The 13,118-nt window shown below is 45.3% G+C and overlaps 1 protein-coding gene across 1 annotated transcript in view; it reads right to left on the bottom strand.

Moving 5' to 3' along the window:
• Window positions 1-13,118, bottom strand: part of LOC142487248 (uncharacterized) — a 34,331-nt gene that overhangs the window by 557 nt on the left and 20,656 nt on the right. The window contains exon 4 of the mRNA XM_075586191.1: window positions 1-2,029. This exon is cut by the window's left edge and continues 557 nt beyond it. Within this exon, the coding sequence (XP_075442306.1) occupies window positions 1-2,029 (2,029 nt within the window). The remainder of the gene's footprint in view (window positions 2,030-13,118) is intronic.

Below are 13,118 nucleotides of genomic sequence, written 5' to 3'. Positions count from 1 at the left end.
CATTCCCCACATACATGCGGTCTCTCCCCTGTGTGTGTCCTCTTGTGTGTGTCCAGGTTGGATAACAGACTAAATCCCTTCCCACATTCCCCACATACATACGGTCTCTCCCCTGTGTGTGTCCTCTTGTGTTTGATCAGGCTGGATGACACACTAAATCCCTTCCCACATACACCACATACATACGGTCTCTCCCCTGTGTGTGTCCTCTTGTGACTGATCAGGCTGGATGACACACTAAATCCCTTCCCACATACCCCACATACATACGGTCTCTCCCCTGTGTGTGTCCTCTTGTGACTGATCAGGCTGGATGACACATTAAATCCCTTCCCACATTCCCCACATACATGCGGTCTCTCCTCTGTGTGTGTCATCATGTGTTTCTTCAGGCTGGATAACTGACTAAATCCCTTCCCACATTCCCCACATACATGCGGTCTCTCTCCTGTGTGTGTCCTCATGTGTTTCTTCAGGCTGGATAACTGACTAAATCCCTTCCCACATTCCCCACATACATGCGGTCTCTCTCCTGTGTGTGTCCTCTTGTGTGTGTCCAGGCTGGATAACCCAATAAATCCCTTCCCACATTCCCCACATACATGTGGTCTCTCCCCTGTGTGTGTCCTCTTGTGTGTATCCAGGCTGGATAACACACTAAATCCCTTCCCACATTCCCCACATACATGCGGTCTCTCCCCTGTGTGTGTCCTCTTGTGTGTGTACAGGTTGGATAACTGACTAAATCCCTTCCCACATTCCCCACATACATGCGGTCTCTCTCCTGTGTGTGCCCGCATGTGTGTGTTCAGGTTGAATAACTGACTAAATGCCTTCCCACATTCCCCACATACATGCGGTCTCTCTCCTGTGTGTGTCCTCATGTGTATTTTCAGGTTGTATGTCTGACTAAATCCCTTCCCACATTCCCCACATAAATGCGGTCTCTCCCCTGTGTGCGTCATCATGTGTGTGTTCAGGTGGGATAACTGACTAAATCCCTTCCCACATTCCCCACATACATGCGGTCTCTCCCCTGTGTGTGTCCTCTTATGATTCCTTAGATCGGATAAGACACTAAATCCCTTCCCACATTCCCCACATACATGCGGTCTCTCCCCTGTGTGTGTCCTCTTATGTTTCCTTAGATCGGATAAGACACTAAATCCCTTCCCACATTCCCCACATACATGCGGTCTCTCCCCTGTGTGTGTCCTCGTGTGTGTTTTCAGGTTGGATAACTGACTAAATCCCTTTCCACATTCCCCACATACATACGGTCTCTCCCCTGTGTGTGTCCTCTTGTGTTTCCTTAGATAGGATAAGAGACTAAATCCCATTCCACATTCCCCACATACATACGGTCTCTCCCCTGTGTGTGTCCTCTTGTGTTTCCTTAGATCGTATAAGAGACTAAATCCCTTCCCACATTCCCCACATACATGCGGTCTCTCTCCTGTGTGTGCCCGCATGTGTGTGTTCAGGTTGAATAACTGACTAAATGCCTTCCCACATTCCCCACATACATGCGGTCTCTCTCCTGTGTGTGTCCTCATGTGTATTTTCAGGTTGTATGTCTGACTAAATCCCTTCCCACATTCCCCACATAAATGCGGTCTCTCCCCTTTGTGTCCCATCTTGTGTATGTCCAGGCTGGATGACTGACTAAATCTCTTCCCACATTCCCCACATACATGTGGTCTCTCCCTGGTCTGTGTCCTCTTCTGTAGGTTCTGGTCTGATAAACAAGTTAGACTCTTCTCTGTTTCCCCAAGATCTTTTCCTGTGGCCGCTGCTAATACATATCTTTTGGAATGAGAAGCAGTTACAATGTTTATTAATTGCCTTGTCTGGTTGAAAGATGCATTTTCTGTCATATTCATTGGAATGTTGCAAGATTGTTCTGTCCTTAACTTTTCCATATACTCAGCTGGGTGTTTGAACTTCAGATGTGTGAGGAGGTAATCCTGACTGATAAAAGAAACCTTGCAGTGCTGGGATGGGTGGATTATTGGTGCTTGTCTTTGTACTAGACGAGACAAAAAAGTAACTGTTACACAAACTGTCTTACAAAAGGCCACGAAGGAGAAAGTAAACTGTAGATGTACATTGTAAAAATGAAGGGTTTAGCACAACATGTGCAGCATTTGGGCCGGAGAGTAGATGTAGTGGATCATACATTTAAAGTGGATCATAATATTTAACAATTTAAAAGGAAATCTCACTAGCTGCAAAACACCAATTAAAGTGGCAGAAATCTTTTCAAATGCTTTGATAGATAGTAAGTCGATAGTTTCAGTTGTAAAGGTATAATTTAAAAAAATGTTTGTACAATGAATATAATACGTGTGTCGTTAGAAGCTCACATATCAGTCACCAGGTGTTCCCGTTACCGCACCATGTACCAGGTCTCTAAAAGTTATAGGATGACCCAACTTTCTGCTAAATCTCCATTGTTAAATCAGGAACCAAATGCCCAATTATTGTATTTGACATCACAGATGTTATTCAAACTTAATTAAGCTATACCAATATCATCCAGTGAATTCCAAAACTGTGTAAATGTTTTAATTGTTTAAAGGTTTTTTTTATTAAGGGAACAAGGAGTCTGTACTTATGTTACTGATTCTACCCCATAAAAACATTGCATTTTATTGAACAGTATGATATATAGATATAGATAGATAAATAGATATATATATACACACATTGGGACAAACACCCCTCTTTAAGTAGCACTTCCGCTTGCCCGGGCTCTTCCTGAAAGTCTTCTAGGGTTTGTTTTGTATAAAGCGGGAGAAACACGTGTATACACACAAGGTGCACTCAGCCCTCAAGCTTCACCAGTTTTTTTCTCCATCAGTGACACTACACACATTTAAACACTGTCACTTTAAGGCAAAATAAAACATGAAATAAATTCCTATTCCCGTTAGGGAAACTAACTCAACTTCTTCAGCCCTATCTACCAGGCAGCCAGCTAATCTTGTTCTCTACCCCCAAAACAAGTGCTCCTCATACAAAGTACAATAACAAAGTCTCTTGACTAAAATTGCAGCAGCAAACAGACTTTTAACATTGCAGAGTGTTATTTATGGCTTATCTGTTTGTAGGGGATTCCTATCCCAGGGTCTTTGTGTCGCTCCTTCAATCCTTTAGGAATGCCGGTTCTCGGGAACAAGCTGTGTCCAGCTCATAGCAGTCTTTTATTCTGGGTTGGGGGCCCAGCTGGTCCCAGCAGCAGAGCTCTTCGCAGGGCTGGGAGACCAGAGCAACAGCCAGGGGCTTCCTGGCTGGGAAGCACTTTTTCTGTCTCCTTCCCAGAGGGAAAACAGTCTCTCTCTCTGGCTCCCAGTCTGCCAGCTTCCTGTGTCTTTTGAACCTGCAGTCTCTCAGGAATTCTGCTTAATTAGGCTGCAGGTGCAGGCAGGAGTAATCAAAGAGTAAACTCCAAGAAACTGATGCTCCAAATAGTGCATACGTTATCAACAATGTACCATAATAACAAATGTACAAATAAATCCAAAAGCGCTCGTGATCAGTGTCCTGATGATAGAGTGTATAAATGAGGGAGAGGATCTGTGTACCCGAGACTGACCTTCGGGAAGGGGCTAGGATGTGGTAAGGAGAAAAGATAAAGCAGCAATGCCGTGTTCCCTGCGTGGAACTTTGATGCGGCTAACCGCAACTAATCTCCGCCACTGCCCTCACTTAGCCCGGCGTCTCATACACAGTCACAAGCCCTACAGAGAGGCATAAGTACTCACAATCTTGACTCGTCGAGTTCATTCCTCAGGATAATGTAAACGGAGATGCTGATCAGGTGCGCTGAGAAGCGTGCTCCAGCCAGGTAAAGCAGTAAGTAGAAAGGTTTCAGGCGGTTCACAGCTAACCGCAGGGGTACAATCACTGGTATCCAAATGCAATCAGGAGAAAAGGTTGTTTATTGAGTGCATTTACACGAATCCTTCTGCTACAGAGAGAACTCTGGTGGACAAAACGCGTCAGAGTTCTCTCTGTAGCAGAAGGATTCGTGTAAATGCACTCAATAAAAAACCTTTTCTCCTGATTGTGTTTGGATACCAGTGATTGTACCCCTGCGGTTAGCTGTGAACCGCCTGAACCTCTTTCTTCTACTTACTGCAGGTGCAGGCAGTAGGTTAACTGCTTGAGTGTTGGAAGGTACACTGGCACGGGAGACCAGGACTAATACCAGGGATCAATATCGCCAGACAGGACACAAGAGTTTATCAAATTAATTTATTGGAAAAAAATATCCACAACTATACAAAACACACAAACATCACACATACCCAACTGGGGAAACTGGGGAATAATAAAAAAGGGAGAAGGAACAAGCGCAAAAAACCCCCAAAAAACTGTGAGCTAGAAGGATACGTTATAGTCCAAAAGTATTGATTTCCTTGATGGGTCCCGCACCAGATAACAAATGGGTTCGTTCTGGGCCACTTGAGTAGTTGAGGAAGAAGGTTCCAAATGCGCAGAATCTCATCAGAATTGGAAATATATATAAAAAAAACTGGGGAATACCCTGCCTAACTAGTTGCAGGGACCTACTTGCAGAGATTTTCCCTGTTCTCTCTTTGCCCAGTGCCTAAAGGACTGGTTTTTCAGGCCTGAGACCAGCACTGGATTGGACACTGCAGTTTCTCCCTGTCACAGCAACACCTCTGTAACTCTCTGCAGGCTCTGTCTGCTAGGGGTCTCCCTCCCTGTCTGCTAGGGGTCTCCCTCCCTGTCTGCTAGGGGTCTCCCTCCCCACCTTTTTACTACTTAAAGCATAATATTGCAACACTCAGAGCCAGGAGCTGCCTACCTGCCCGGCCCTGATTGGTGGTTAGAACTGCAACATAACATTTGCAACAATTCTATGCAAACATATTTACCCCTGATTCCTGAGGTGCTGGAACCAAGCAAAGACATACATATACCAGATGAATGACCTAGGCGCACGGGGAGACAAAAGAGAGAAAAAAACATAGGGTAGTATGTCTTAGAAGTTTAACCAATAAATGGTAAGATATGCACTCACAGCGTGTTGAATTAATTCAGGTGTTTTATCCACCCTGGGATCTGGAACTCTGTCAGTAAATTAGGAACGTCTTTGAATCTGTGTCGTAGGATCCAAGGACATAGATTCAAAGACGTTCCTAATATACTGACAGAGTTCCAGATCCCAGGGTGGATAAACGCCTGAATTAATTCAACACGCTGTGAGTGCATATCTTATCATTTATTGGTTAAACTTCTAAGACATACTACCCTATGTTTTTTTCTCTCTTTTGTCTCCCCGTGCGCCTAGGTCATTCTTCTGGTATCTTTCCTTTACAAGCTTGTGGAGCTGTAGACCTAATTAGCAGCAGACAGAGACAGGGACAGGTAGATTGTGAGGGTTAAATACCCCCTACTATATCTATATGTGGTAATATTTGGTTAGATATCCCTGTGTGATTACGCTGTATGTTTCTTTTTTCTAAAGACATACATATATACATAACATATATACATAGCATATAATACAATACCAATTTATTACTGACAGGTAGGGGTAATGGCAGACTTAACCTTTATTAACAGCAGCCATATGCCCCCGTACCGTCACATACACATATCCTCCATTCCAGCCTACTGAGTCAGTGACTGTCACATATCCTCCACCCCAGCTCATTTCTACTGGGGTGAGCGACCAGTGCACAATTACCGTGCACCCACACCAAAGATGTCCTCTCTTTCCGTCTTTTCCTAGTCTTTCAGTTGAAACTTTTCCCTTCGGGACAATTGCCAGGCCTTCTGGGTCTGCAGACTGGTCCTTCGCTACCTCTTTATCTTGTGCTGGCCTGAGTCTAGGGTTGAAGCTCTGCCTTTGTTGTGTCCCCTTTTGCAAAGGTTTCTGAGCATCCTGCCGTCCATCAGCTCTGTCTGCCAGGACTCTATGCCACTCTTTGACCTTGATCTGCATATATGAAGATGCATCTTTGTCTTCTTCCTCTTGTGCTCAGAGTCTCCCTTACCCTGTAGAAGAGCGTTGACCTCAGTTATCTCACTGCTTTCACTCGCCAGTGACTGTTTGGCCTTTACATGTGAAGACAGCAACTCTGCTTTAGTGGTGATGGCTTTTGGACCTTTTTCCATCAGTGTACCTTCAGTGTTGGGTTTCACACCATTTATCTTCAGAAATTCAACTTGGGCGGGATTCTTATTGCCCCAAGTGCACCCCATGATGCCTCTCTATTACAGTCGGTAAATTCATAGGCGTGGGCCTTTCTGTCTTGACTCATTAACTTACTCCATTGGGAGTGTTGATGGACAATCTGTGAGGTCTTTCTCATTTTAGGATCGCGGACACACTTCAGTCCCAATCTCGACTGCCTCTTCACAGCGGCTGCCTTCCTGTCAAGGAATCCAATTTGGGACCCATGGGCACTGCAGTATGACTGGATTCTTACTGTGTTACTCCATCGCAACTTGGCCTTTCCATTCCATGCCTTGTGGAAAGTAGAATGTAGTACTGCAAAGGTATTGCAGTCACGCTTCCTGGAACGTCTCCGTGTCCCTTGTCTTCATGGGCACTAATTTCTGTAGGATACAGACGCTTGGGTCAATACCTTTTCCTTTTTCTCCAACTTCATCTGAGGAACATCCTGCTGGATAGCAGTAGAGTCCAACGTAGCGTCTCACTCATTCTTCAGAACCTCGAGCCCCTCGCCCAGGTCATGCTTTTGTTTCTCAGCCATCTTGCGGCCAGTATGCTCAGACACCAGGTCCTTCCTCAGGTCTTGAAGCTGTCCGTCTCTATTTCTTTTTCTACTCAGTGCGGCTGTGACTTTAACTTCTTTGGAGTGGAATCGCGACTCAACATCTGTCAGCTGGTTCAGAGCAATGTTTAACTCTATTTCCTTTTCTCTATTCTTGACCTGCAGCTGCCGGTGCTCTCCCCGGACCATGACCAGCTCCAACCAGGCCCTCTCATTGTCCGTGTGGTCATGCCACTTGTGGATATCAGCCATCTTGGTTTCATAGTGCAATGTCGGGTAGGCCACCTGATGGAAGGACACCTCCTCCCTCTCAGTGAGCTGTATATAGCACTAAGCAATTTGTGTCTGCAGCTCTTCAATTTGATCCTGCAAGTCCCCTCTCAGGGCCTTCACCTCTTCCCGGTGCTTGCTCTGAGTTTGCGTCAGCGCATCCTTCATACTACCTAGTTTTACGTGAGAGAACGTCTTGGCCACACTTCTGTGTGAGACAAGTATGTTAGGTTTACAGCTACAGTGGGATATGATTTGCGGGGTATTTTTACCTGTTTTTGTGTGTGTCACTTTTCTGGTTTGAGGGATACGCACATTATCCCCGGTTTTAGACTAAATGTTTGTATAAATGTTTCATGAAAGACTTGTATAATTTTGAAAGGAGTCTACGCACATTCAATCTCAAAAGGGAGTTCTTGTGCACTCTTCAAAAGGAGTTCATTTGTTTTTGATTTTTTTTTTGTTTACTTGTTTTTTATTTGCATTTTTTGTTAAGACCAATGGGGAGTGGGGTACAGAACATAAAAAGGGGAGGATGTTACTTTGGAATTACATATCTTTGTATCAGGCATATAACATCTTTTAGTGGGGAGACAATAATGACATCACTGTTGGGACAGCGTATAAAATAACTAGTACAATAATTTAACTTAAAAAGACTAGAGGAGGGAAAAGGAAAAGACAAGAAAAAAAGAGTGTCATTACCTAGCAACAGTTTTCCACTTGTCGGTCTACCCTTACAGTACTATTAACATAACAGTATATAAACACACGTACCTTTGTGGACTATTGAGTACTGAATACCCTCCATGCCCTCCTCCTCGTTTTAGACCGATACGAAACATATCACACCAAGGTTTCCTCAGGAGTTATGTGGGTTTTTTCCCCCCTATCCTTAACTCATGTGTTTTTAGGGTACTTCTATTATGTGTTTTTCAGATTTGGAGAGTTCCCCTAGTAATATATCTATGTCCTATATAAGCTCTCCACAGTTCCCAGACTTCTAGATATTTCTGTACTGTGTCATTTTGATAACCTCGCTTTAACAGCGTGTATGGCCGGCTGCTGTTCTTATTTCCAGGCCTTGGCTATTTTGCATCTGGCGGCTGTATATATGTGTGTCAGTAGTTTATCATCAATTTTATCCATGTTTTCAATTGGCCTGCATAGCAGTACCTTCCAGGGGTCCAGGGGGAAGGTATAACCAAGGAGTGTCTGTGCCATATCATGTGTGGACCTCCATAGCTTTGTAACCTTCGGGCACGTCCACGACATTTGTACAAACAATCCTTGCTGGCCACACCCCCTTGTACACAGTGGAGACATGTTTCTGAAAAATTTGGACAATCGTAGTGGGGTGTAATACCATTGGTGGAGCATTTTATATGCATTTTCTTTTATTAATACACATGTGGAGCTCTTTGCTATTCCTTCAAATATGTTATCCCACTGCTCCTGATCTAGTTGTTCTCCCAACTCCTCCTCCCACTTTGTCATCAATTTGGGTTTTATCTCCGGTTCCGTTTTACCCTCCACAAGTATATACTTTAGAGATCAGACCTTTTTTGTCCTCCCCTATAAGGCACAAATCCTCAAATGCTGTGAAGTCACTATATGGACCTGTCCTCTGTATGTGATCCCTCAATTGAAAATACCTAAAAAAGGCAGAGTCATGAAGGCCATTTTCTCTCTTTACTGTCTCAAACTTTTTAATGTCTTTGTTTGCCCATAGGTCTTTTACCCTTGTGATTCCTGCCTTGCTCCAGTCCTTAAATGCTGTTGGTCCGTGTCCGGGATACAGCTAATATTGTCAAATAGTGGTGTCATCTGAGGTTTGAAGTTGGATAGCCCATGTCTAAGTTTCAATGAGTCCCACATGGTTAGTGAGTGTGTGTGATAGATTCCAGGGGCACCATCAGAGCTGGTCCTTCTTTCTTTGTTAACCACAGTATCATTTCTATAGATGACCCTGATATCACATCGGACTCAATTTTCACCCACTTTTTCCTCTGTTTATGTGCATGCCAGTGAACCAGTTGGCTTACATGTGCCGCTTGATAATATTGCCACAAGTGTGGCAAGGCTAGCCCTCCTGACTGTTTGGATCTATAGAGTGTGGGCAGCTTTATTCTCACTTTTTTGTTATTCCATATGAATTTTGTGATTTTTTTCTGTAGCTCGTGTATGTCCCTAGCTCTGACCTGTACTGGAAGTGTGTGGAATAGGTACAAGATTCTTGGTAGTAAGTTCATTTTAATAGCGTTTATTCTGCCTATCCATGATATATGATACCTGGACCATTCTTCTAAGTCTCATATATAGTGTCAGATGTGTTGGTCAACCAGATTCCCAAGTACTTCCACGCAAAAACAAAGTTTATTTTTATTAGCTTTAGTTGTTCCTGGGGGAGGTTTATATTTAGGGCTTCGGATTTTTCATTATTTATTGTAAACCCTGATAATTTCTGGAACTCTGACAGGCTACTAAATAGGTTTGGGAGTGAGGTGAAGGGTTTTGAAATTGTTAACAATATATCATCGGCAAACAATGCCAGCTTGTATTCTTTTTGTTTTACCTTAATCCCCCCGATATCTGCCTTCGCCCCGATTTGGGCTGCTAGCGGTTCTATCGCCCATGCGAACAATAAAGGTGACAGATTTTGTTTTTGATTTTTAATATACTTCTGAGTAAATATGTGATGCAAGTACTACTGTTTTAGAATATCAGGATACATATGACTTGAGCACAATGGATCTCTGAGGCACTCCTAAGGAGGGTGGGAAGATCACATGCAACCCTGCAGTTATATCTCACTAAGAGTAACGGAGGCGGGAGGACGGTGGGCGGTCAGGCGCGGTGAGGTGAGCGGGAGGACGGAATGGTTGTAAGGGGGAGAGCGCGAAGGAGGATGGGGAGGTCAGGCGCAGTGAGGTGAGCGGGAGGACAACGCGGGTGGAAGGGGGAGAGCGCGAGGGACGATGCGGATGTGGCTGTGTGAGCGGGAGGATGGCGGCACGGCGGGAGGGGGGGAGACAGTGAGGGAGGCTGCGGAGTGTAGTAGCAGTAACTGTGGGGTTCTGCCAATCAAAACAGAGCGTGTCTGGCCGCAGTTATCAGAGCGGCGTGGCTTAGGCTGATTTAGAATAAAGGCTGGCGCAGCTGTATATGGGGAATGTGGGAAGGGATTTAGTGTGTCTTCCAGCCTGAACAAACACAAGAGGACACACACAGGGGAGAGACCGTATGTATGTGGGGAATGTGGGATGGGATTAAGTCCGTTATCCAACCTGAATTGGATTCACTCAGGGGAGAGACCTTTCTCTAAAGCAAGGCAAGGCATGTTTAGGGATAACCAGCGAATAAGAAACTCACATATAAGTGCACATGTGTGTCTGTGTAACGCTAAATCACAATGAAAAGTGACTTTAGTTTATGGTGCATAAAACAAGCATTTTAAAAGGATAAACAGTTAACTTTTTAAATGCAGGTTATTTGTGTCATTCTTATTGTAGTTTTATTTAAAGAAAAATGTTCTTAATGTTTAATATTTCCATTATGTTGGTTCTAATAAAATGTGCGTTCCCCATGATGCTGAAGCGGTCTGTAGCCTCATAGCTGTGAATTGGAATGGTTTAGCCTCGACCAATTGGCCGCTGGCATTAGGCCGCAGACAGACCCTGCGCCTCCAGCCGCGTCTAATGTAAGTTTTAATAGTGTTTTGGGTATCGGGTTAATTTAAGGGGTTTTAAAGAGGGTGCTTAGGATATATGGGTTTTGGGTTAGGGGGTTTAGGCACCTTAGTGGCGAAGTAGGCAGCGGTGGGGTGAGTCGCGGTGAAACGTCCGCGACCAAATGGCACACACTAATTAATGACAGACTAACGTCCCCAGTGAGGGACATTAATGCAGCCGCCTTTACATACTGTATGTCATGTTCATTTAATATATCTAGAGCACAGCAAGGGCTGACCATCTATTTCACAGGTTACACGTAGACATGAAAATACACTTGGGGTGGTTAAGTGTCCCTTTATTAACGACATATACATATGCAGTTATGATGTAACAAGTAGTGCCACCTCACACAGGGGCCTTTCCCACTGATGGTTACACTTGCACACCGTCTAGTTGGATCCAAAGTGACTGTCAGGAGTTGAGAACGAGTGACTGCAAAGCACCTCCAGAACGGACAACTTTTTAAGGACACTTGCAGCAACAGAAACCACCACAATTCATGTGGTTGGTTGTTTGTAAGTGCATTTTATCCCATCTCTTAAAGTTTTTTCAATACACAGTATTATGGCTATGCCTCTCTCCACTTTTTAAGGTAACAGCAGAAGGAACATAGAGGAGTATACACCATGGGAAGAAACACACAGGCAAGTGTTAAGTTCTCTGCTTAGCCGCTTGTACAGCAAGCAAATTTGGTTTTGCTGCTCGCAAGTGCGTCACGTGAGCGATTCACCCAAAGAGGACAAACTAGCTCTGTGACGTCGTGGCCGCGCCCCCAGACGATTGCGCACCTAGCCGGCCACAAATCGCCTGGCCGAGCAGGGCACCGAGGACGAGCACGCCGGTTCCCTGCCTGGGCGCAGCCTTATTAAGCATACAGGGCTGACAGCTAAGACAGAGGGTCTGTTTAACTAGGATCACCTGCCCATGTACCATATAGTATACAGGCAGTTTGACTCCAATTACAGCTAAACCTCTTACTTTTACTTTAGAGCTCTATTCGCTATACAGGTAAGTGAGTGAAGGGGCTTAGAGCACTGCTGGATAATATTCGCTATACAGCAGGGCCCCGCTTCTCGGCGATCCGCTGATACGGCGGCGCCGAGAAGGGGGCCGCCATGTTGGTTTGTAAATCGCGCATGCGCAGAACGGGAGGGTGCATCCGGCGCGCATGCGCATACCATAGGTTGCGCGCGCATACCATAGGTTGCACATGCGCAGAACAGGAAAAATGCGCAGAAGTGAAAATTGCCGGATCCGCTTTCCGCCGATTTTCACTACACGGCGGGCCTTTGGAACGGAACCCGCTGTATACCCGGGGCCCTGCTGTATACGAGTGAATCACCTCTCGATGTGATCTCTCCACGTAAAGCTGCTTCAGTTCCTGGATATGAATATACACTCTCTTCTCGCCTCCCTCTTTTCTCTCTCTCCCCCCTGCTCCCTCACACAGAACCCCCCTGCTGCCTCACACAGAGCCTCCCCTGCTCCCTCTCACAGAGCCTCCCCTGCTCCCTCACAACCCGTAGAGCCCCCCTTCCTCACACAGAGCCCCCCCCTGCTCCGTCACATAGAGCCCCCCCTGCTCCCTCACACAGTGCCTCCCGTGAGTCTGATCAGAGCTGAGCTGCAAAAAAACCATTCTGCATGTCCCAAATAACACTCTCACACCATGTTTGGGGGACCTAATAAATGGGCAATTTTTTTTACGGTTCTTAATCATTAAATATGTGAGTAACTATTAAAAAGCTTCTTTTGCAAATTCACTATACTTTTGTGTCCGCATCCAGATACCAGTCTGCCTACAGATCTCATTACTGATCTAACCAAAGCCTACTCTGACCACACCATCTGTTCTGACCACAAGACTGACCTGTATCTATAGGAATAGTTATGCCGGCTATTGATCCCCATGTATGCAGCTCTGTTTAAGTGGGCCACTTCTGAGTAGTACATGTATAGTGTCACTATATATGCAGTGAGACTTTTCTATGGTGATTACCCGTGTCATCTGCTTCATGTAAACCATATCTGTGCATAGGGTACTCACCTGTATATATTTATATGACCGGCCGGTCGGAATTACACAGTGAGATTCTGCTCCCTGTGTCATCTGTGTGTGAGGAATTGCCATCCTGTCGGCCGTAGACCATCTCCTCACCTTAAAGACCCTTCTGCGACAGACATCCAGGATGCGCAATCTCATGGCCCAGTCACGCACACACGCGCAGATCTTGCACAGTCTGACCCGCAGGCTCTGACTCCGCCAACCGCTCCGGTGCGTGACGGGTGTGCTCGTCCAGCCTCTCCATTGATGCGGGCCCAATCTCCGCCCCCGCTT

The sequence above is a fragment of the Ascaphus truei genome, chromosome 2 (assembly GCF_040206685.1).
Source record: "Ascaphus truei isolate aAscTru1 chromosome 2, aAscTru1.hap1, whole genome shotgun sequence".
NCBI classification, from domain to species: Eukaryota; Metazoa; Chordata; class Amphibia; order Anura; family Ascaphidae; genus Ascaphus; species Ascaphus truei.
This window is presented reverse-complemented; position numbering and strand designations above follow the sequence as displayed.